The sequence below is a fragment of the Aulonocara sp. 'chitande type north' Nkhata Bay genome, linkage group LG16, assembly GCF_057382095.1.
Source record: "Aulonocara sp. 'chitande type north' Nkhata Bay isolate Kocher_YH1m ecotype deep benthic linkage group LG16, A_spYH_male_GT1.1, whole genome shotgun sequence".
In the NCBI taxonomy this organism is placed as follows: Eukaryota; Metazoa; Chordata; class Actinopteri; order Cichliformes; family Cichlidae; genus Aulonocara; species Aulonocara sp. 'chitande type north' Nkhata Bay.
The window spans coordinates 22,386,081-22,408,774 of record NC_141359.1 but is presented as its reverse complement, the minus strand read 5'-3'; the positions used below and the strand labels follow the sequence as shown (position 1 = coordinate 22,408,774).

The window sequence follows — 22,694 nt, the reverse complement described above, 5'->3', positions numbered from 1 at the left end:
TGTTTGACATGTCAGTTTATTTGTTGATACGCAGGTAACCTGTGTTGCGTTCAAATACCATTGCATTTAATAAATCAGCATTAAAGTGTAGAGTTCAGAGTTAGTTTGCTAATTGAAAACATAAAAGGAAAATCCAAAAGTTAATTTAATTGCTTTTGCATTGCTCTTTCCTTCATTTGCAACTTTAAATTTCTCTGGCAGTTAATAAGAAACTTATAAGATAATGATTTAGCAAATGTTTAATTTTCGTTTTTGTGTTTGTAGACTTATTTTGACCTGTTGTGAGGTTGTAATCCACACTTTTCTGAGAAAGCTTAACTACAAACGCAATGTTTTCAAAACATCATAGTCATTAATTTGTTACAAAACGGTAACAAAGATAAAGTAAACATTGTAATGCATGCAAAAAACCCCAAACATATTTCTTATCTTTGAACATGTTTTTACTCTTCATGCATAATCCTACAACCACTCTTAGCACCATAAGTCCTGTTCACAGACGCCTGTGTCATTGGCTCTCTGAGGCAGGTGTTATTCTGTGTATATGTGTGTAGGACTTCATGAGGGTCACACTGCCATGGTGCGAGACTCCCATTGGTAAAACGCACTCCTCTGTCAAAACCCCCCGGGCGACATCCCAGCACATCACTGTGGAGATGACTTGGTTTTTGTTATCTCTTCCTCCAGTGATGAAAAGTTTGTTGTTACAGGCAGCGATAGCACAGCTTGCCCTCTCCCCCAGACGAGTCACAAGGGTCCAGGAATCAGATAGAGGAGAGTAGCAGTACATGGCATGCATGGCACCACCTGAGACCACAAAGAGAATTGGACAGATATCAAATTAATATACTATATCAGTACGCAGAATCATAATAAAAGTCTGAAAATACATTAAATATATCAAAACCAAAAGCAGTCGTGATGGAAAAGGCTCATGTCAATGTTACTGCAATATTCTAAAAGTTACATATAAATACCATTAACATTAAGTAAGTAAATGTACTTAGTGGGATTTGACAGCTTACCAACTACATAGATGCAGTTCTTGAATGTAACAGCATTAGTGCATTTAGTTTCAATGGGTATGGGTGCTTTCAGTTCCCAGCCGCCTGTCCCTGGCTCCCAGCATTGGACCCTATCGGTGGCCAGCTTTCCATTCGGCCCACCACCAATCACATAGATCCATCTGTCAAAGCTTGCAGCAGCAAATGAGCTCACACCTACTGCAAGAGGTGTCACCTGCAGTAAATAAGAGGCGTATATAAGTATGTCTGAATCAAAACAGTAAGGCAATTTAAAAAGCTAAAAGATCTAAACAAAAGACGCTAACTTAAAAATTATGTTAGCTGCAACTGATGATAGAACACCACAGGCAGGTGAAAGTCCAAAACTGAAAACTTTACTTTCAGGCTGGAGATCACACATAAGTCAGTTATTGAGGTAAATAAAATAGGAAAGAAACAGGCATAGGATCAAAAGTTAAATGGGATGGAATTTCTGAACAGGAAAAGAAAACACATAGAATACAAATGCAGATAATAGCAGAAAAGCTGAACTCTCGAAAGTAACATAAGTAACTTATGTGACACGTGAGGTATAGTAAAACCTAAGTTCTAAAAAAACTGGGCCACTATGTAAATTGTAAATAAAAAAACGCATTGCAATGATTTACAAATAGCACAAACCCATATTTTAATGTTTAAACTGAGAGATTTTACTATTTTGTCAAAAAATATTTGTTTATTTTAAGTTTGAGCAACAGTTATCTAAAAAGTCCACAAATGCTGTAAAATGTAAATCTGAAAGAAGATTTTGCAACAAAATGGAAAATAGAAGAGACAAATTCCAATTTGAAATTCTTTTTAGAACATATGGGCGCTGTGACCTCTGACTTATCAGCACTCTGTTCAAAAGCCTTCATCTCTGATGGTATGCTGGGGGCAATAGTGGCTATGGAAATGGCAGCTTACACAGATTGACACATGTTTTAGAGCAAAGTGTCTCTTCCAGATAGCCTTTTCTCACAGAAATTATTGCATATTTCAGCAAGACAATGCTAAACTGCAGCCTACAGCAGCATGGCTTCACAGTAGAAGAGTCAGTGTGCTGAACTGGCCTGAATGCAGTCCAGACCTTTTAGCAACTGCAAACATTTGTCAGATTATGAAATGAAAATTACGACAAAGAAGACCCTACACTGTTTAGCAGCTTTAACCCTCTATCAGACAAGCGTGGAGGAAAAATTTTTCCTTAACATCCCAACACTGGTGTCCTCAGTTCCCAGACATTTACAGACTGATGTAAAGAGAAGAGGAGATGCTACACAATCACAAATCTCCTTGCCCCAACTTTTTAAAAACACGTTGCTTTCATCAAATATGTTGCTTTTGTGAAATTCCAAATAATTTTATTTTTATCTCAAGATCTTACATGTCATAAGTTTAAACATGCAATATGTTTTATGTGTTCTGTTGTGAATAAAACGTGTTATTATGAGAGTTGCAAAAAATCAAATTCTGTTTTTATGTATGTTTTCCACACCTTCCCAACTTTTGAGGGGAACTGGAGTTGTATATACTGCACTAGGTTAAAGAAGAATATATTAGATGAGAAATCGCTCATCGAAGATGGTGGTGCAGAAAACTGGGAGCAACACCCAGAGTACATGATAAAAACAAGACTGTCCAAATAAAACAGATTTGAAAACATGAATTAAAATGCTTTTAAAATGCATTAAAATGCTGCGCAGGTTGAAGTTGTTGGTAATTCCTTTTTGCTTACTTTTTATTAGGAACTACAAACTATACCCTTCACATATATACAGTACATATATTGTGTTTACCTGCATCCAGCGATTATGAAAGGGATCATAGGCCTCAACACTAGAAAGCCTCTGAACTCCATCAAACCCTCCCAGTGCGTACACTTTCCCACAATGAACTGCCATCTTGTGTCTCCAGCGCCCAGTCGACAGGGGCTCGATTTGGATCCACTTGTCCAGGGCACCATTGTATTTCCAGACATCATGCTGTGTCTCCTTACCTCCTACAGCAACAAGACCATTAGAGACAACTGTGATTATCTGTACAAATATTGCATTCATTCCAAAATACTGACATATCACCAAGTCTTTAGTAATAACTCTGCATAAGTTATCATGCTGTTTAAAGATGGAGAAATCCTGCGTGCTAGTCATAGCATTTACAGTCTGCGTGTTCCACTTAACTAGAACTGTCAGTTCCTGCGTTGGGAAACACCTAAAACCACAGCAACTGTTAGAGCAGAAATAATGTCACGACTTCCTGTTGTTTTGTTTTGTTCATACTATAAATTCCTAAATTCTCATTACATTTGAATACCAGTGAAGTGCACACTTCACGGGTAATAACAACAAGGAGCAATCGTCACAATTTCACAAGTGAAGCCTTTCTATGAAAAAAAGAATATGTTCACTCACCAGATATGTATACTTCATTGTGGAAAGTGACACAAGCAAATTCCACCCATTTTCTATTTTGGGACTCGTCCTCTAACTCTGTCATTGGCATCCTGGCGACCTCCAGGCGGCTGCGTCTGAGAGGGTCCAAACATGTGACAGTGGAAATGAAGCGTTCGTCTTTGGTGCAGCCTCCAATGATCAAGAATACTTCTGACAGAAAGTGCTGCACACGTGGTTTGGTTCGTTCTGAGACCACCTGTTAAAAAGGTCAAACATATATGAAACTTGGACATGAGACAAACAGTGATTAACAACAATAAAACACAATATGCCCAGCGGTTTATACTGACCTCCCTGCCAGAGAGATGATAAATGCGGGACTCTTGCAACAAAGGAAAAGCTTCGCTGCACCGTCGTATCAGCTCATCTGACTCCACTTTCTCAACAAAGTATGCCGGCTCCAGCAGCGGCAACCGTACGTGCGTAAGCAACCTGGCCAGTGAGGGATAGCGTTCATCCTGCCGGGCTCTCACCCAGTGCATGAGTGCTTCAAAAACACACTCCTCACATTTCACATCCAGGTCATCCCTCTGCAGGATAGTCTCCAGAGATTCCACTGGCAGCTCCAGGAAGTCCTGCTGCTGGACCACTTGAGAGAATTGAGTAGTAATATAGTCCTGAGCTCTGGCGCGCAGGGCTGACAGGGCATGTCTGTCAGCCAGATTTAAGATGCCAATACAGGTGTCTAGCTGCATAGACTTGCTGAGAAAGCTAGAGCATGCATCTACCACACGAAGGAACTAAAGAGACAAAAAGAACAAAGGCATCGGTTAAAGCTATTTGTAGCTGATTAAGCTGCTCCAAATTGGCAATTACAGCTATAGTTGGATTTTAAGGGCTTAGAATTTTCTTGTTGGTAAACTGGCTGTAAATCAATTCTGTCCCAGTGCACTTCCTTTGTAAGCGATGCCTTCTAATGCCTTCTAAAGTATAACACAGTCAAACATTTGTATGCAGTGAGTCCTCAGACGTCTGTCAGCGTCAGACCAAACAACTGTTTTCTTATTTGCAGCAAGAAAACAATCCAACAGTGGACAGTAATAGAATTTTGGACTAAAGAGGCCCACAGTTTTCCCCAGTGCCCACTTTGCTTATCTAATTGCCATAGCCTGAATTTATATAAGCTTTTGAAAACCTGCGTTTGAAATTCAACAGATTCGCTGTGGATATTTTTATCTATCACTTGCAGCAAAAGCATTCACAAAGCTCTTTCACAAAGCCAGTATAAAATGAGATACCTGATTAGTTTTTTTAAGGATATAAAATAAAATAAAATTTAGCCTCATACGATAATCTTAACCCTAACTCTTAACGTGATCTTAACCTTGCTTCTTAGTTACGCTGACAATCCAGCAAGAGTGCCTGAAGAAATTATCATCAAAATTTAACACCCAAAGCGTTTTTGCAAAAATAGAAGCACACAAACACAAACACCTGCCTCCTCTGCAGTGTGGCACAGCTGTGTAGTTAATTTAAGCCCTTATGGAAAAATGATCCTGAGTGTAAACAACTGACCAACTTTCACTTCCCTCTTAGCAAAACCAATTTCTCATTCAATCATGTGTTTGTTCCCTTTACGCAAGGAAAAAACTGAAGTAAGAAGCTGATAGCAGTTTCAAAATTTTAATTACAGTTCCACATCACAACACCAAATCCATCATCCCGATTAGAAATAAATGGTTTGCTTTCTGCTGCTAACTCAGCACGAGGCGTCTTCATTCCTTTGATGGCCTATTTGTTCCAACTGACTTTACATGCAGGTGGTTAAAATGTAACAGATATAAAAAAGTTTGTATGAACCGATGGTGTTGATGGTTTAAAAATTCATTGAAAGAGATCGTTTCCAAAAGCCTTTTTCAAGTTAAACTCGACTAAAACAACTTTCAGTCAGATTAATTATAAATTTTATGGTTGATTTATTTTATGGACTTAAATTCAAGCTGTGCTGCCTTTATGTGAAAAACATGTTAAGGTCAAATGTCTTTGTAAAAAATGGTTCACTTGGTCTTTAAAGTCTAAATTCACACCTCGATTTGTAGAACTTTTTTGCCTCCGCTGTTTGATTTCACTACATCTTTACATTGGTGTTAAAAATGTCAATGACCTGGCATCAGACAATGATTTTGCAAAACAAAAACCCTGATTGAGCAACAAAGATCAGTTAAGCTGCTTTACCTGAAACTGACTGGCAGCCTCGAGTATTCTCTGGACATTCGAGTGTGTGAGGAGAGCTCGGCTGGTGTAGGTATACTCCAAGAGACAGTGCATCGTCCCGCTGTCCAAACCTTTCATTTCCACACGTTCCTCATGACTCTCCTTGAGACCGCTGCAAAACATTGCCCTGTAGAGACCGGCCATAATTTGTGAGTAAAACAAGTAGGCCCGAGATCACGACACAGTTAAGACCAGATGATGATTTACCTGAAGTAGTGACTTGCAGCTGCCAGAATCGCTCTATGGCAAGCGAAGTCATGACCCTGAACGCGCAGTGTCACATCAGTCAATTCTCTGTTCACTCGTAGGGTTTCCATCCCTTTCTGGAGCTCCATGGGCAGACCTCCATCTTCCCAACGTAACTCACTTGGTCCTGTTACATTCCCTTTCTCCTCGTTCACGTTGGACTCCTCAGCGAGAAGCGGCAAAGGACAGTCTGTAGTCCTCTCCAGTGTGTCACTCATCTTTCAAACCAGCAGAGCTTCAAAACTCCCTTTCTGCAGAAGAGCAGCATGCAGCCACCTTCAGAAACACCTGCACACGCAGCCTAAATAGAAAGTGAACAAACATGTGTGGTTTACGCTTGCAGCAGTTCTTTTGCTTTGAGAAGTGGATTTGTGTTTTTTCCTGTCTTCTTCATACTTCCTATTCCTGTTCTGTAAGGGACATGCGTATGCATAACACTTCCCCTTCGTCTTCAGCTGAGTAAATTTCTCTCTAAGCTAGACAGTTTTTTTTGCCTTTCTTTGTTTTGTTTTTTTCACAGACAATGATGGCAGGTCTCTTCTATGAAAAAGATGAGTGCAAAAAAAAAAAAAAAAAAAAAAGAGAAAGAAGTCTGCTCAGCAGCTTAACTTAGGTGGGATAAAAGTATTTCATCTCAAACATAAGCGGAACGCTCCTGTGAACTCCTCATCTTGAGTTTTCTTGCATCACGCCATCACACTGGCGCCATAAGTCCAAGTTTAACTAGAAGGCTACCTTTTTATGTCTAAACCAGCAGGTTGTATCATGCTGGGAAACATGAAAGATGACGTGCTTGTCTTCCCATACGTGAGAAAGTCCCTCAAACCCCTAGAGGCATTCATTCACGACCATTTTGACGTATGCCAGTCTAAAGAACTCCGTGGTTGCGTAAGTTTGTGATTCATCAGAAGAGGAGCCTTAGATTGTGACATTTTACCAGATTTAGAAGCCTGAGACGGTAAAAGTGTCTTGGTAAACACAGCAAAAAGCCGAAAAACAAAACAAAAAACTCCACATTGTTTTATGTTTTTGTCCTTAATTACTATTGACAACAAAAAGGCCCTCCAATATACATTTTATGTATTGGTATTGTGCAGTCATTCAAATGCAAAGTAGTAAGATAAACTCACTGGTAACTGAGTAAGATGCATTTTGCTCATTCTGGGTTGGACCTCCTCTCTGCCTTCATAACTGCCTTGATTCTTCCTGTAGATTCAACAAGGTGTTGGAAACATTCATCAGAAATTTTGGTTCATACTGACATGATGGCACTATCCTGTTAGAAGCAGCTATCACAAGATGGTCACATTGTGGTCATGAAGGTATGGACATGTTCAGCAGCAATACTCAGGTAGGCTACAACATTTAAATGATTTTCATTTGGTAGTAAAGGGGCCAAACTGTCCCAAGAAAATCTCTCCTGCATCATCACACCTCCAGCAGTGTAAACCGTTGATACAAGGTAGGATAAACCCATCTTTTCATGTTGTTTATGCCAGATTCTAACCCTACCAGCAGACTCATCAGACCAGACAGCATTTTTTTCCCCATCTTCAGTCTTTGTAAACTCTAGACTCAGTTTCCTGTTCTTCACTGACAGAAGTGGAACCTTGACACGTTTGATATGTTATGCGTTCAAGTTGCTCTTATGCCTATTTTGGTTGTAACGAATTGTTCCTGTCATTTCAAAGCAGGTCTGACATTCTCCTCTGACCCCTGCCATCAAAAAATACATTTTCACATACAAAAAATGTGTGGTTGATGTCTCACTGGATCTCTTCTCGTTTTCTGACCATTCTTTGTAAATGCTAGAGATGATTTTGTGACAAAATCCCAACAGATTAGCAGTTTCTGAAACACTATAACCATGTTCAAAGTTACTCAGATCATATTTTTTCTCATTCTGATTTGTTTGGTTTGTTCATAGTTTGTTTGTTTGTTCAAGTATTTTTAAGCAATGGTTATATAGTCCTTCTTCAGCTCTTTAAAAGTTTTTTTCTCCTTTTTTTTTTCGACATGTTGATGTTTTTCCACTCATTTTTAGCCCAGTCTTTGTATCTGACCATTTTCAGAGCATTTCTGACAAGTTTGTTGAGCCACTTGACTTCAATGAATCACTGAAGCATTAAAAAAAGGAACTTCAATCAGTGTTGTGTCTACACAACAATGCTTTATTTGTCCCCATTTGCTTTAGTTGAAGACAACATCTTTTAACAGGCATAAAATTTTGTTTTTGCACCAACAAAGTGATTCTAAAAGAGATATCATATACCATATACCATATCTCACCATATTGTGTAGTATGTCTTTAAAACCTTTAGGGAAAACAGGACAAGACTAAAACTTGCGACACAAATGAACCTTATTTGAAGATCATATCTTAACAAGAAAAAAGTCCAGGGGTGAGGACCTGGAGGACCTGCCACAAAACCTGAAAAATGCATCTGGCCCTTCACCTAGTCATCTACTGTTCATTGAAACACCATCAGAAATGGTATCTTTGAAGGGTGGATGTCAAGAAGCCATTCTTAAGGAAAGGAAACAGGGAGAAAAGGCTGAGATATTTCAAATTACACAAGAACTGAACTGAAAATCAGTTGCAACATGTCATATAGAGTGATGACTCCAAATTTGAAATTTTTGGTTAAAAGCTGTAAAACAGTAAGTGTTATACATGTGTCATTACACACATCTGTAAAACACTGTGGAGGTTTTGGGGCTGAATTTCAGCCAGTGGTGTTGGGAATCTAAAATTGTTAAAATTGATGGAATTATGAACAAAAAGTTCACTGTCAATGCAGTAAAAGTCATGGACTGGCCTCCCCAAAGCCCAGACCTGTACATTACTAAAGCAGGGATCATCTTGATACAGAATGGAGAAAAAGGCAGAACTCTATTTATGACCTTAAATACAATATTACCATTTATCTTTGCACATGAATACCTTCCTGCACCTATCTGTCATTTTCCAGTATATACCACAACAACCATCAGCATAATATTGGCCACTTTGGGATGTTGTTAAAGAAATGAGGGGTGTTTTAAAACGTATGCACAGTAATGCACCTAACAAAGTGATGGATGAGTGTAGATTATAACAAAATACTTTATTAGTTATTAATAAGCTACATCATGGCATCATTTTCCCCCACTGTTTTTGAATTCACAATAGTCATTCTGGATTGAAATATCACTTATGGGCTTCTTAAATCCTGTATTTCTTCTGCATACATCATTAAATTTTCTTGTTTGTATGAACTTGATAAAATGTTTACCCCTTCTCTTTCTTAGCTTGTCTCTATTATATCAAACGTTTTCCACCATGTTTAAACGGTCTAAATGTTGAAACGCTGATTTGACTGTGTAGAACTGTACGTCTTTCTGGTCTCCACCAGATGGCAATATTGCGTCATTAATCTACAGGAATGTTCAAACAGACGCATTCACTGTTTGCAAAAACTGGGTCAAACTCAGATGGGGACCGTTAAAGGGTCGTTTCTAAGCAACGCAACTTGACCGCAACCACGTTATCTCACAAGTCGCCTATGCAACAATATGATCATGCTATGAAAATATATTTTAAAGGAAGTCGATGAATAATCGAAAAGTTACATATGTTTTCCCAAAAAGTTCATTCCGTCCATCTGGAAGTCTCATCTCAGTCGCAGCTGACTGCAGGTTTCCCCCCAACCTTGTAAACAGTATAGCTCTGCACAATGACTGAAACTAGCACCAAGTTTCAGTCATTATGCAAAAGTTGAGACTGAAGAAATCGCTTGGGTGAGTGACAAAACGTTTCTCCCTCTGAAAACGCTACATAGAAATGAACAGAATGAACGGTTTGGTGACCCACTTATGAGCCCGCTCGGCTTAAGGTTGTCTAACCACGCGTGTAACCATCCAATGTTTCGATCGAGGATGGAAAAAAAACGAGCGATGTTACTGATCTCCACCAATCCACCTCTACACATACACAAAAGTCATGAATAATGTGCAGTATGCAGGAAATATCTCAGACTTCCTCTTGCTCTAGGTCACCGACAGGAAACATAAACCACTTTAACAAGTGTGAAAAGACACAGGCAGATTTTCACACAGACTAAGAACTTGATCACAGAGGCTATGCCGAGGACGTCAAGTGCTGAGCCTGAAGCTGAAGGTTCATGATGAGTTGTTTCCTGCTCTCGGTTTGGAGGTCCAGTTTGATTCTCTGCCTGGGTCAGCTTTTGCGTTGTGGTAAGTGGTACACTGGCTTCCTTTAGCTGGAGTGGATTCTAGTCAGTGACCTCGAGGATTCACTGGAGATGTCAGAATATTAACTGTGTTAAAGTAAGCTGTTGGTAAGAACACACTGTATGTCCATTTTGAATAGAATAAAAATATAGAATTACCATCAGTACATTTGCATGTTAAGCTCATCGTCTTTGGTAAAGCTAAAATATTGTCTGTGTTGTTTGCGTCGTGATTTTTGAAAAGCTCCGAGATTAAACTCACTGATTCATCTCCTTTGGTGTCTCTATATTTAATATCAGTGTAATTGCTACACGAAAACAAATTAGCTCCGAATTATTTTCATGCATCATTTGCATCATGAAATAGGTAGCAATAAATGTTTCATGGGTCTGGATTTTGACCCAGTGTTTTGTTTTTAAAGTGTGGAATTTAAAGTGTTCAATATTCCCCTTGTGTATAGGCTATATTATTATATATTATCCCCCTTGTAGTCTGAGTGTTTCCTCAGCTGCCCTCCTGTCGTTTAGATTCCATGTTTCCTCGTATTTCCCAGTTTAATTTGTTCAATTTTGGTTTCTCTTATTTTATACCTTTACGATCAGTGTTAATAGAAAGCTCACTTTATATTAACTGCATTGGGGTCCTCATTCAGTTTCACATCATCTGCAGGCTGCAGATCTTGACAAAATGTTTGCTTTCTCTGGGGAAAAAATATTTCCTACATGAAGGAAAATAAAGTGACTCAAGAAAACAAGCAGTTTTTACTTGGATGAAAAGAAGACGATTGTACACATTATTTGATTTAATTAGATTTCTATCACGGTCTGAATAGCACTCCTATCCTCGTAATCTTCGTCTAGACTTGTAAGACTACCTCAGACAGTTTGTGACAGGAACCCACAGTTTCCTTAAAAAGGAACTAACAAAAAACACAGTCACATGGCTGATTGTGGCCATCACCTGGAGGGTGAATATATCTTTTTTCAAAACTTGCAAACATTTTTTCTTTTTTTATCCGAAATGTCATAAAAACCATATTTTTGCAGAAAATAACTTAACAAATAAAAAAATATATAAATCTTTCTGAAAATATTGTGTATTCATTCTATCATTCATTTGTAACATGCCTGCAACATATATGTTAGATACTTTAATACTTATAAATACACAAGTGGCGCTTTGAAGTTGCAGGATTCAGATGACTTCATTTGTGTTTTGTCTCTGCTTTACTCAGGAGAGGCCAGAGTGAAAACTGAAGTACAAGCTGGGCCTCTGTATCGTGTGTTAGGCTCTCCCCTCTACATCACCTGCAGTGTGAGTGGCTTCAGAAGTGAAAACACTGACAAACATTTTGAATTCCGTATGACGAAGCCTTCAAACCCAGACTTTGAGATCCAAATCATCAGTTCACATGAAGATACTTTTGGATATTCTTCTCACCTAACCCGTGTGAGAAAAAATGAAATTACTTTGAAACGTCTCTCACCAAACTCAGTCCGCTTCGAGATAAAAAGCCTGCAGAAAACTGATGAAGGGGAATATGAATGTACTGCAGTCAACTTAGAAGGTGCTTATGATGGAGAGTATTCTGATAAGACAGTCGTTAAAGGTAATCAATCACCATCCTGATTTTCAGTCATAACGCTTGAATGTGTCTTCATGTAGGTATGGTACAGATGATGTCAGAGCATTCATGACTTTTGATTTCTCTGATGTGGTTTCATAGTGATTGAAGACTCCCTGAGTGTCTCATCATCTGCTTCCACACCACTGAGCTTAAACGAGGGTGAAGCTCTGACTTTAACATGCCTGGCCTCTAGCAGCACCAGCCAGCACACCCATCTGTCTGTTGCCTGGTATCTCCATAAAGATGGACAGGAGGACGCTCAGCCTATCATTTCTCTGAATAGAGATTTTACACTGAGCCCAGGCCAGGGGTTTGAAAGGCGTTACCAAGCAGGTCTCATACGCTTAGATAAATGGGGAGAGGCCTCGTACAGCCTAAAGATGGCTGAGGTTGAGCCATCAGACCAAGGTAGGATCTACTGCCAGGCTCAGGAGTGGATCCAAGATCCTGATGGCTCCTGGTACATCATCATACAGAAGAATGCAGAAGAAATGACCCTGACAGTTAAAGCCACAGGTGGGAATTTTACTCAGTCGTGCTATATTTATAGCACATCTTGATATTGGTCAGCACATTAATGTTTACTTATCCTATAGACACCTGTGTGGATGTCTCACTGTTTTCATTTTTTGTCTTGAGTAGAGGTGGTAGAGCCATCATCTCCGTCTCTGGCAGTGGAAATCTCAGCACAGCCGGCAGCGCTGCAGGAGGGGCAGGAGCTGATGCTGTCCTGTAATATAAACACACAGGACGTGGAGAAAAGATTCTTCTCTGTAGCATGGCTCAAGGGAAGTGTGGAGCTGGCCCGCATTGGTCCCACAGGCGTTCTCACTGTGGCACCGGAGTACAGTGTTCGACAGAAAAATGGAGAGCTCAGAGCTGCCCGAAGCGGGAACAGAGATTACCGTCTCATCTTAAAGCCTGTGAGAACTGAGGACCAGGGAGAGTATATCTGTACAGTCTGGCCTCAAGAGAGAGGCCAAGATGATACTTTTATTGAGGGAGAACCCAAAGACTCCAGCCCACAGCGGGTCAGCGTCTCAGCCACAGGTGTGTCAAAGTGAACAAATTCCGGGTTTAACTCTTTTCCCTTTTTCATTGTTAATTTTATCTGTAGTTATTAAGGATTACACAAGGTGATTTTTCTTATTTGTTTTTACTGTTAGTGAAATTGAATTATTTTATTATTAACTTCTCAAACACAGCAGTACTATTTGTCTGTTGCCTCATCTCCTCACAGAAAACAGGCTGACAGTCAAAATGCAGCAGGCTGTAAATGTGGCCGAAGGGGGCGGGCTGCATCTCTCCTGTAAAGTGGATGGGGTTCAAGGTCAGCTCTCTGTCACCTGGCAACACAAATCAACACCAACGGCCCCGTTCACTGAGATCATCAGCATAAGTCAGGAGGGTGTTACAGAGATAGCAGAGGAGTTCGTTAGTCGCAAAGTGAAGGTGATGCGTCCAGCTACTCACAACTTCACCTTAGCGCTTGATGAGGTCACACTGTCTGATTCAGGAGTGTACCAGTGTGCTGTGTCTGAGCGCAAACCTAACGGCAAGACTCACAACCAGGCACAAACTACCACTGTGACAGTGATTTCTATAGGTAAGATGTGTCTGTGTGTTTGTGTAGTACAAACTATGTAAAATATGATATTACCTTCATTGTAACAGGTGTTTCTATCATAAATTCTAACACTTCTTTGTTAAACTACACTTCAAATATTACAGAAGAAATAGCAAAGTAAAAAGTGGATTTTGGTCAGCTTGACTATTAATCTGTTTACTTGTAGATATATTCATTAAACCATTTAGCCCATAGTAATATATTACAAGAAAATGGCATAAAAACATCCGAAACATACTGTACTGATATTGAGAGTCTTAATGTAATCCTTTGGGAACCCTTCTTTTGTTTACTGAACAACATTAAATCAAACGTTACATTTCCCCACAGGAAATCTAGATGGAATACATCTGCAAAGCAAAATCATGTTGTTTAGTGGATTTACTCTTTGCATTGTCATAAGTCAAGATTTTAGGTTTCCACATCTCAACACTCAACAATCAGATTGCATATTTATCACCAGCGAGCAAAAAATATTTTGTTTTATGTATTTTTTTAGCTGAATTGTGAGTGCAGCTTTCAGAAAACAAAACTGTCTTCAGAATGTTTGACTGAACATTATGTTTTGTAGCATTTTAGCCCCAGGGTCTGTCATAGTGAACACACACACTCAGTTATTCAGGGTTTATTTCACTTTCCTTTTTACATTGTTGATTTTACCTGCTGTTATTAAGGCTCACTTGTAGTTTCAAAGTGTTAGTTTTCTTATTTATGTTTTTGCTGTTTGTAAAATTACTTTTTCTATGACTATCTTCTCAAACACAGCAGTACTATTTGTCTCTTGCCTCATCTCCTCACAGAAAACAGGCTGACAGTCAAAATGCAGCAGGCTGTAAATGTCACCGAAGGGGGCGGGCTGCACCTCTTCTGTAAAGTGGATGGGGTTCAAGGTCAGCTGTCTGTCACCTGGCAACACAAATCAACACCAACGGCCCCGTTCACTGAGATCATCAGTATAAATGAGGAGGGTGTTACAGAGATAGCAGAGGAGTTTGTGAGTCGCAAAGTGAGGGTGATGCGTCCAGCTACTCACAACTTCACCTTAGTGCTTGATGAGGTCACGCTGTCTGATTCAGGAGTGTACCAGTGTGCTGTGTCTGAGCGCATAACTAATGGCAAGACTCACACCCAGACACAAACTACCACCGTGACAGTGATTTCTATAGGTAAGATGTGTCTGTGTGTTTGTTACCTACATTACAACAGGTTTTTCTTCTTATTGAGTGTTTTGATTTGTTTAATAATAAATTAGCAAAGTAAATATGTGGATTTTGATCTGCTTGGCTATTGATCTGTTTATTTGCAGATATGTCCATTGAACACTTTAGCTCATAGTGATATATCACAAGAAAATGCTAGACAAATATCCAAAACCTGATATTGAGATCTTGTCACCATTGGGAATCCTTCCTTTGTTTACTGTACCCCTGCAATTAAACCAAACTTTACATTTACAAGCAATGTTCTTTGCTTTTACGTAAGAAATGAAGGGTGACATAACAATAGCCATATTGTGTAGACTGAGAAGCCAGTTGTGGTTTTGTAGCCATGTATTCACATCTCCTTTTTGCTTTCAACACTAATGATTGCTTGATCACCAGCTTCTCCTTTCTTACTTGCTGTCACTGACTATTTTGGATTTTTGTGTCAGACACGCTGATGGGAGTGTCTCTACGCAGTCGCAAGACTCGGGTGACTGTTGGAGAAAAATTGGAGTTGATGTGCCGGGTCAAAGGTCCACACATGCCGGTAACAGTGACTTGGAGCGTGCAACGTGAGGCTAAAACACCAGACACCATCCTGACACTTTCCCCTGATGGCACCATCAGTTGGTCTGCAGATCAGAACCACTACCAGCTACAAGTAGAAAGCAGAAAAACTGAAGTCATGTACTATCTGCTGGTCATTGGTACCAGCCACAGAGAAGGAGGAAGCTACCAGTGTAATGTGTCTGTCTTACTGAAGAATGTACACAAGGAGTTGAAAGCATCCAATCAGCTTTCTGTGATGGTAATCAACCGAGGTACTGCCAGCTGCAGCCATTTTGGGGCATCATTAAATAAAAAGAGTAATTTTTTCCCTGTTTCCTCAGAAAATAATGAAAATGTTGTCTCCTTTTCTAGTAAGCAGGCTTGATGTGTCACCTATTCCTGCGTTGACAACAAACATGAACACTGACATAACAATAACATGCTCCATCATCACAAAAACGTCTGAATCATCACTCTATTCTATCACCTGGCTGCATGAGGAAAATGCAGGAAATAAGACCATTGTAAGCTTGGACCGGAATTCCATAGTAACGGAATCCCAGGTGGACCTGCGTCAGCGAATCAGCATGAGGCGCAGCAAAGGACCCACTTTTGAACTGATTATTCGGCAAGCTCGAATCTCAGATAAAGGTTTATATACATGCAAAGTGGGCGAGTGGCTTCAAGATCCTCGTGGTGAATGGTATCTGCTCTCAACAGTGTCCAAAAGCACAGTGCTAACAATTACTGAGCCTGGTGAATACATTTATTTTTCATACTTCAGAAACATGTTCACATGCCATATACAGTTGGCACAAAAATAAATTAAACAGACCATTTAAAAATATATAACTTCATATTAATTTTTTTCCATTCTCTAGCCAACGACCTTCGTTTAGATAAGAAAGAGCAGCAGCTGACTGCCAAAGAAGGAGAGGAAGTCAAGCTCAACTGTAGCATCACCTCAGGAGCTTCTGGTTCTTCGGTTTTCTATCGAGTCATTTGGCATTATGCTGCACACAGTTCTTCTTTGAAGAAAGCCTCCCTGGTGGAGCTTGATCACACCGGCCTGGTGAGTTACCCAGAGAACAATGACACCAGAGGCCTGCAGGAGCGGCTACGCCTGTCCAGACCCACTGAGAAAAGCTTTTACCTAAGTATTCAGAAAGCCCATGAAGAGGATAGTGGAACCTACTGGTGCCAAGTGGATCAATACCAGCTGGATAATGAAGCTCACTGGCAGCTGAAGGCCTCAGACAGTGGTGGTGCTATCAAAGTCAGTGTAAAAGTAACAGGTATGATCACAGTTTTAGAAGTGTTCTGTTGGGCTCCTAATAGTCTAGCTATTTTGTGAGGTGTATGAATTAAGGATACTTGTAAGCACATTTTAAACCAATTAAGAAGCGGGTGATGTGTTTCCCTTAGTTACAAGTTCTGTGTCAATCCATCTGACCCTAATAGTGGTGGATGACATCAAACAAGACTTAAGTTTCAATCTTAAATTCAAGTCAAAAGCTCGTGCTTCAGGCCTTTTCTAATTCTGGGTCTGTACAAAGTCATAGAGAGTTGACATCCCCAGAACAGCCATATGAGAGCACACAGCTTTGGATGTGAGTAAAGCAGCCCCAACCATCCACACTTGTGACTGGAGACCTTTAATGGAACTAGATGAACTTCAGTGGGCAGCCAAATATGACTCAAATCAAGATGCGTTTGCACTGTGAAGCATGCAAAGGTTTTTCTAGTCCCCTCACTGAATGAAGATGGAGCTAGAAATGAACAAGAGACTATCTTTAATCTTCTTGCTGTAACTTTGTATCAACCATATATAATTTAGTGTTATCATCTAATTTAACTCTATAAAAAAGGAATCAAATGTAATTCCCAAAACCTTGACAAAATGTTCCACTCTTCTCAGTTGTCTTCTGGGCACCTCTCTTGTTTTGCTGTTGATTGTTTCATCTCTTCAAGCTCTCCCTTGTGTGTCAGTATAACTGAATTTCATTAGGTCTCACTGGTTACCTTAATAAACTAAAGGTTTGCTCTTGTCCTTTTTCACAGAAAACAATCTCTCTGTTTCAAAGAAAGATACAGCGATGAATATAAGCAGAAACCAGGATTTGACTTTCCCCTGTAACATCAACAAACAATCCAGCCATGAATCCAAGTTCCAGGTCACATGGTTTTGGCAGAAAGAAATAGAAACTAAACAGCGCCCCATATTCACAGTCTACAGAAACTCGACTCTACAGGACAGGTTTGGGGAGAATGTTCGCCTGAGATACGACCACCCTGACCCCAGCCAATTCAGCCTCACCTTCTTGAACCCTGGTCCTGAAAATAGTGGCCTGTATTTCTGTGAGGTAGAGGAGTGGCTGCCTTCTCTGTCTCGTGGGTGGAGAAAAGTTGCAGTGGAAAAGTCAGGGCATTTCAATGTCAGTGTTCTCACAGAAGGTAGGCATGTCTTAACACACTTAGTCATTTCTCTCAGTAAATATCACAAGATCATCTGAAAATACCTTTCTTTGTCTTCTTCTTTGCAGGTGATGCTAATGCCGTATCTGAATGCAATACAACAACCTATACAATCGTTATTGCAGTTCTCATCATTATGGTGGTGGTTATATTATTACTGATGTTCAAGGTGTGCAGAAGTAAAGGCTCACAAGGAAAAAACTCATCTTCATCTCTCTGGGCTGAATCAGTACCTATGAACAACAAACCCAGTGGAGACGATTGAACAGCAAAGACATTTTTTTTGGTTTCTTTTAGATATGATGCAAAAATATGTAAAATTTTCCATTTAAATAATTGTGTCCATTCATTTGTTTATAACATTCCATGAAGTAGCTCTGCTGATTTACTTTTAGTACAGGTAGGAAGATTTTTTTTCTTTAGGAGTTAATGAAACTACATTTAGAAAGGCAATTCTCATTTTATAGATACTTCTGCTCATTTTTAAGGCCCGAATGCACAAGCAGCTGAACTGTGGTGAGTCTGTGGCTTCACATCTGCGAAGACGTTGCAATGTAGCACGTTTCCATGCAGTTATAAGCATAAATTGTGGTGAATGTCTAACTAGTTCAGCAATTACTCAACCGGGAAGTGCTGTGGTAATGCTCAGAATGACTGTGTGGTCTTGAAATCCTGCTGAGTTGTCTATGTGGCAGACATTTAAATGTTAGATACTGATTGCCACAATGTTCTTAAGAATTTTCACGAGATACTTACTAATGAAACTTTTCCCTTTTTTGCTATTGTTACAAAATTGTTTTGCTAAAGCTTACAAAAATTGTTTGGTGATGACAGTATTTCTCATTTGCATCTGAGCCATGATGCACAGTGTTATATATGTGTGTGTGTGTCTCGTTTTTTTATGTTTGTCACATGCAATCTAGTATTACATTTTTTTCATTGCTGTGGCTTGAAACAATAATTCTGATTTAATTTTTTAACTGAAGATAAAAGGCATCTAAAGAATAGACCTTGACAGTTCATCATTAGATAAGATACTGAATATCAATGGATTGTAAAAATGAACTGCACACATATGGTGGACATAGGTATTGGTCAGCCATTTAAAGCATTTTAATTCATGGTTATTCATCTTGCATTTGTCCCACTGGCTGTTAAGTTGAGTGTTACTTTTTATGGATTGTATTTCTCTATAAATTTTATTTTTTCAAAAGTTATAGGCTTGGGCAGGTCTACTGCCCCTGAAGGACTGCTTTTATGTTGATGTGAGTGCTTTCAAAGTGAAAAATAAAGTCAGCACTTTGACGTGTCAATGTGTCAAAATAAAAAATATATAAAAAGACATAAATAATAATAGTGTGTGGCTATGTAGGGGCTCATAGGATGCAATGTACTATATATGTGTGCTGTCTCACACTCTGTCATTCTTTCTCTATTTCACTCAATGTTTCCTGCATCACCCTCTATGAATCTTTAAAAGTCCATCTGTGCAAAAGACTAGAATTGAATCAACTTGTTGCCTTTCCTTTTCAGTGAACAGCTGAAAGAAAAGGAAGGCTTTTGTGTGGTGTTTGTATACAAGTTGAGGTAAAACTTGCAGTGTCGCTCTGAAAGATGTGAGAGACTAAAAGAGCACTTTATGGCAGACTGTAGTTCTCTCGGCCTCAGAGAGATGTGCTGTTTTGAATTTGTTGAATTTTACAAAGTGGTGGACTCGGCTCCTTGGTACAGCCTCCCCCCCCCTAAACGTTACTGTAATTTCACTTGCTTGTGTTGCCATGGCAATGACTGTCGGGGCAAACAAAAAACCCCAAAAAATTTGGGAGGCAAATCACTGCACAAATGTTGCATTGACGGATATGATTTTATATAATTTTATATGATAGAGGTCAGTGATATTAAAGCAGTAGGCTTACACATTTCCCCTTCTTTTCGTGGGAAATGACACTGAAAGAACACTGCTTTTACAAAAACAATGACTCTGTTTGTCCGTACCTGCATACACAAACAATGAGTAGATTTCATATGTCAGTTGTGCATGCTGCCTGTCTGGTTGTTTAGCACACTTAAATGGCAAAGTGCCAGGAAGAATATTAGTGCCACTTGTAATGTTGTGGATCCCGTGGCCTCACCTCTAGCACCACCATGAGGACATTTTTTGGGTGAAATGTCTAGATAACGTTGACGAACCCCTAGGTTTCCATCTAGCTCCAACAACAGGATGCAATATTTCTTTTCCATCGTGTTGGCAATAATAATAAAGACGATCTGATGGTTGTTAACTTCAGTACAGCTACTGAGTTTTGTGGTCCTTCGATATTGAGTCCAGAACCATCATCAGCTCAAGATTCCAGTGTTCAAGATCCTAAAACTGCAAGAAAAGAAATTCCAATTAGTCCAAAATATAAATGTCAGCAATATTCCCCAACATTTAGACTGCAAACATGTTAAACATTAAGTCTGCTAAAACAACAGCGTGTGAGCACTCATAGAAGGTGACTGCAGTTTCCTGAAGGAACAGAAGATGTCCGGGGAAACCCGCTGGTCCTTATGGGTGGCTCCAAACTGATTCCATAGCCTCTGGTTCACAGCCAAGATCTCCATCCCCCCCAATTTTCTTTAACCTCTTAAACCCCAAGCCTACCTGATCTCCTGCCTTTTGCCCCCGTATCAAGGGGCGTTGGGGCTTAAGAGGTTAATCAAATCTATAATTCTGGAAAACTTAACCCTTATTTCTTTCAATGTTTCTGTAAGTGTGTCTTTCACCTGCATTTTGAGCAGCAGCTTGATGTGACAATGAAACATGCAGGTCTGTGAAACACTGTAAGTCTCAAAATAGGACTTTAGGACAAAGAGATGATCTAATTGAGATGTAGGAATATCATATTGTTCAGTCTATAGCTCAAAAGAAGACTCAAAGTCCTAATGAAGCTAAGAAAAGGTTTCATGATACATGATACTACATGCAATTCACCCATTATTAGCAGGCTTCTGCTTAATTATGTGCCAACTTGAACTGGGAAAAAACTCCTGGTGTTATTTATGTATTGTTCCATAGGAGGTGTGAATAAATTGGGAATCTGTGCCATATATTACTTCTATAGATCCCTAGTTTCTGTTATGATTATAATCCATGCTGATTCAAACAGGGACGAAGCATGGCAGTGCAGGGAAAGGTAAAAACACTTTGCATCTCTAGCTGGTTTTCTTTTTTTGCTGCTAATTAAAAACATCACTGATTGGCATGTGGCCTGTAGAAGCTTCACGGTTTAGCCTACAGAGCATTTCTGGTTTGTTTGCAGTTTCTATTCTGTCTCATTCAGAGTGAATTTCTAATATTTTTATTCTTAAACACATGTCCTGAACAGTTTACACTAGAATACATTTTCTTTCATCATTTCAAGTCTCTTTTCTCTTAACCAGAATTTAATATGGTGAATACGGTAATAAGGATAGATGGATGTTTTCTGATTGATACTCACTTCATAAAATGTTTTTTCCCAATACTACTTTCTGTATTTGTCTCACAAATGTGTATTTTGTTTAAGGACTAATACAGTCTCCTACCTAAAATACTTTCTTAGCATTTCTGTTGAATACATCCATTCATTCTCATCTGCATGCCCAATTCAGGGTCCTGGAGGGGCTGGAGCCTTTCCCAGCCACCACAGGGCGAGGTGTACCCTGGACAGGCCACCAGTCTGCAACAGTGCCAAGGTTTTTAAGAGTAGAAACTGCTGCTGTGAAGCTCTTTATGCCTTTTTTGAACATACCTAAGAATATTTTTTATGGCATCAGGGTAGAGAATGACAAACACATAAAACGTTATTTTGTTAATTTTATGAACATTTAAAAATAAAGTCCCCCACTATTTTTAAGTAGTCTGCAAATTAAAATGCCGATTTGAATATGACTGGATAAACTGTACGTCTTTATGTTCTCCACTAGGTGGTACTATTGCCTCATTAATATACAGCATCATTCAAACAACCACATTCAAGCTTGCAAAGTTTGCAGTAAGTGGCCGAATTTAGATGGGGTGGTCCTAAGCAGCATAATTAACTACTTTCTCTCAAGCTGCCTATGCAAGAATCTGATCAAGGATGTAAATGTCAATGTCAAAAACGTGCATTACCTGCTGGGAACGCGCAAAGACATGAGTTTCGTTTGCACGAATTCAGAGGTGGAAGCGACTTGCTGTCTAGCAGGTTTTATTTTTAAGACATGTATTTGTAATGTCTAGCGGTGGTCAGTTTTGCCCTTCTCTCTCCCCACTTGTTTTGGGGAAGCAAGAAAAAAAAAAAAAAAGAAGCCCAGTTGTCGTTCCAGTTTTTCCACTTCTTCGTACACTGTTTGGCAATTTCCCGACAGGAATTCACTGACATGTACGAGGCCAGGTGTTCTGGGAATCCATCCTACCCGTTGTTTCTACGCATGCGCACAACACGAATTTCAGTGGCGGACAATCCTACCTATGTGAATATAAGCTACGAACATACTCTGATGGGTAAAATTAAGTGCTAAACCGTCCTACCTTTGTAAATGTGACGTACAAGCATACTTTAACAGCTAAAATTAAGTGGCGAACAATCCTACCTTTGTGAATATGAGCTAGAAGCATCATTTTACAGCTAGAATTCAGTGGAAAATCATCTTACCTTTGTTAATAACAGCTAGACACATACTCTGACAGGTAAATTACGTGTCAAATCATGCTACCTTTGTGAATGTGACCTACAAGCATACTTTAACGGCTAAAATGAAGTGGCAAACCGTCCTGGCTTTATAATTATGAGCTACAAGCATACTCTGATGGGCAAAGTTAAGTGGCAAACCGTTATACCTACTTACATTTGTGCTGGAATGAATCTGTGACAGCAGAAATGTGCATAAACTACTTGCGGTAGGACGTTTTGCCAAAGTAGGACGTTTTGTCAGAACACCGGAAATGCACAGGAGCAGTCTGAACAGGCCAATCACAATAGTAGCCGTCTCCCTCAGCGGGACGCGCAATAACATTTC

General features: G+C 39.6%; 2 protein-coding genes and 1 long non-coding RNA gene across 6 annotated transcripts; 1 reads left to right on the top strand and 2 right to left on the bottom strand.

Moving 5' to 3' along the window:
- Nucleotides 1-11: 11 nt before the first annotated feature.
- klhl6 (kelch-like family member 6) lies at nucleotides 12-6,604 on the bottom strand. The gene is made up of 7 exons (XM_086266269.1): nucleotides 5,921-6,604; nucleotides 5,675-5,840; nucleotides 3,790-4,239; nucleotides 3,458-3,695; nucleotides 2,843-3,045; nucleotides 1,026-1,239; nucleotides 12-807 (listed from the first exon to the last, which is right to left on the bottom strand). The coding sequence occupies exons 1-7, from the start codon at nucleotides 6,175-6,177 to the stop codon at nucleotides 509-511; spliced, it is 1,827 nt and encodes a 608-aa protein (XP_086122395.1). The 5' UTR covers nucleotides 6,178-6,604; the 3' UTR covers nucleotides 12-508.
- A 2,861-nt stretch (nucleotides 6,605-9,465) lies between these two features.
- Nucleotides 9,466-19,008, top strand: LOC147311493 (immunoglobulin superfamily member 3-like). Of its 3 annotated transcripts, XM_086266289.1 has the most exons (12): nucleotides 9,466-9,739; nucleotides 9,993-10,195; nucleotides 11,427-11,801; nucleotides 11,919-12,335; nucleotides 12,462-12,869; nucleotides 13,060-13,425; nucleotides 14,247-14,612; nucleotides 15,098-15,469; nucleotides 15,570-15,953; nucleotides 16,079-16,492; nucleotides 17,259-17,651; nucleotides 17,741-19,008. In XM_086266289.1, exons 2-12 carry the CDS (start codon nucleotides 10,123-10,125, stop codon nucleotides 17,935-17,937), a joined length of 3,765 nt encoding a protein of 1,254 aa, XP_086122415.1. In that variant the 5' UTR covers nucleotides 9,466-9,739; nucleotides 9,993-10,122; the 3' UTR covers nucleotides 17,938-19,008. The 3 variants fall into 3 exon arrangements, with proteins under 3 accessions (XP_086122415.1, XP_086122416.1, XP_086122417.1); XM_086266290.1 differs by lacking the exon at nucleotides 9,993-10,195; XM_086266291.1 differs by lacking the exon at nucleotides 14,247-14,612.
- A 509-nt stretch (nucleotides 19,009-19,517) lies between these two features.
- Nucleotides 19,518-22,627, bottom strand: LOC147311492 (uncharacterized). 2 transcript variants are annotated; one of them, XR_015125326.1, is made up of 2 exons: nucleotides 22,524-22,627; nucleotides 19,518-20,043 (listed from the first exon to the last, which is right to left on the bottom strand). It is a non-coding gene; the product is annotated as an uncharacterized LOC147311492 (long non-coding RNA). The 2 variants fall into 2 exon arrangements; XR_015125327.1 differs by lacking the exon at nucleotides 22,524-22,627 and adding an exon at nucleotides 21,240-21,654.
- Between the last annotated feature and the right edge of the window lie 67 nt (nucleotides 22,628-22,694).

Bases quoted from the DNA above. Each gene is read 5' to 3' on its own strand.
- LOC147311493 (XM_086266289.1), top strand. From the start codon at position 10,123: ATGATGAGTTGTTTCCTGCTCTCGGTTTGGAGGTCCAGTTTGATTCTC. The intron at 10,196-11,426 runs GTAAGTGGTACA...TGCTTTACTCAG, and splicing joins GGGTCAGCTTTTGCGTTGTG to GAGAGGCCAGAGTGAAAACT. The intron at 13,426-14,246 runs GTAAGATGTGTC...ATCTCCTCACAG, and splicing joins TGTGACAGTGATTTCTATAG to AAAACAGGCTGACAGTCAAA.
- klhl6 (XM_086266269.1), bottom strand. From the start codon at position 6,177: ATGAGTGACACACTGGAGAGGACTACAGACTGTCCTTTGCCGCTTCTC. The intron at 1,240-2,842 runs GTAAACACAATA...TATTTACTGCAG, and splicing joins TTCATAATCGCTGGATGCAG to GTGACACCTCTTGCAGTAGG. The intron at 808-1,025 runs GTAAGCTGTCAA...TTGTGGTCTCAG, and splicing joins GAACTGCATCTATGTAGTTG to GTGGTGCCATGCATGCCATG.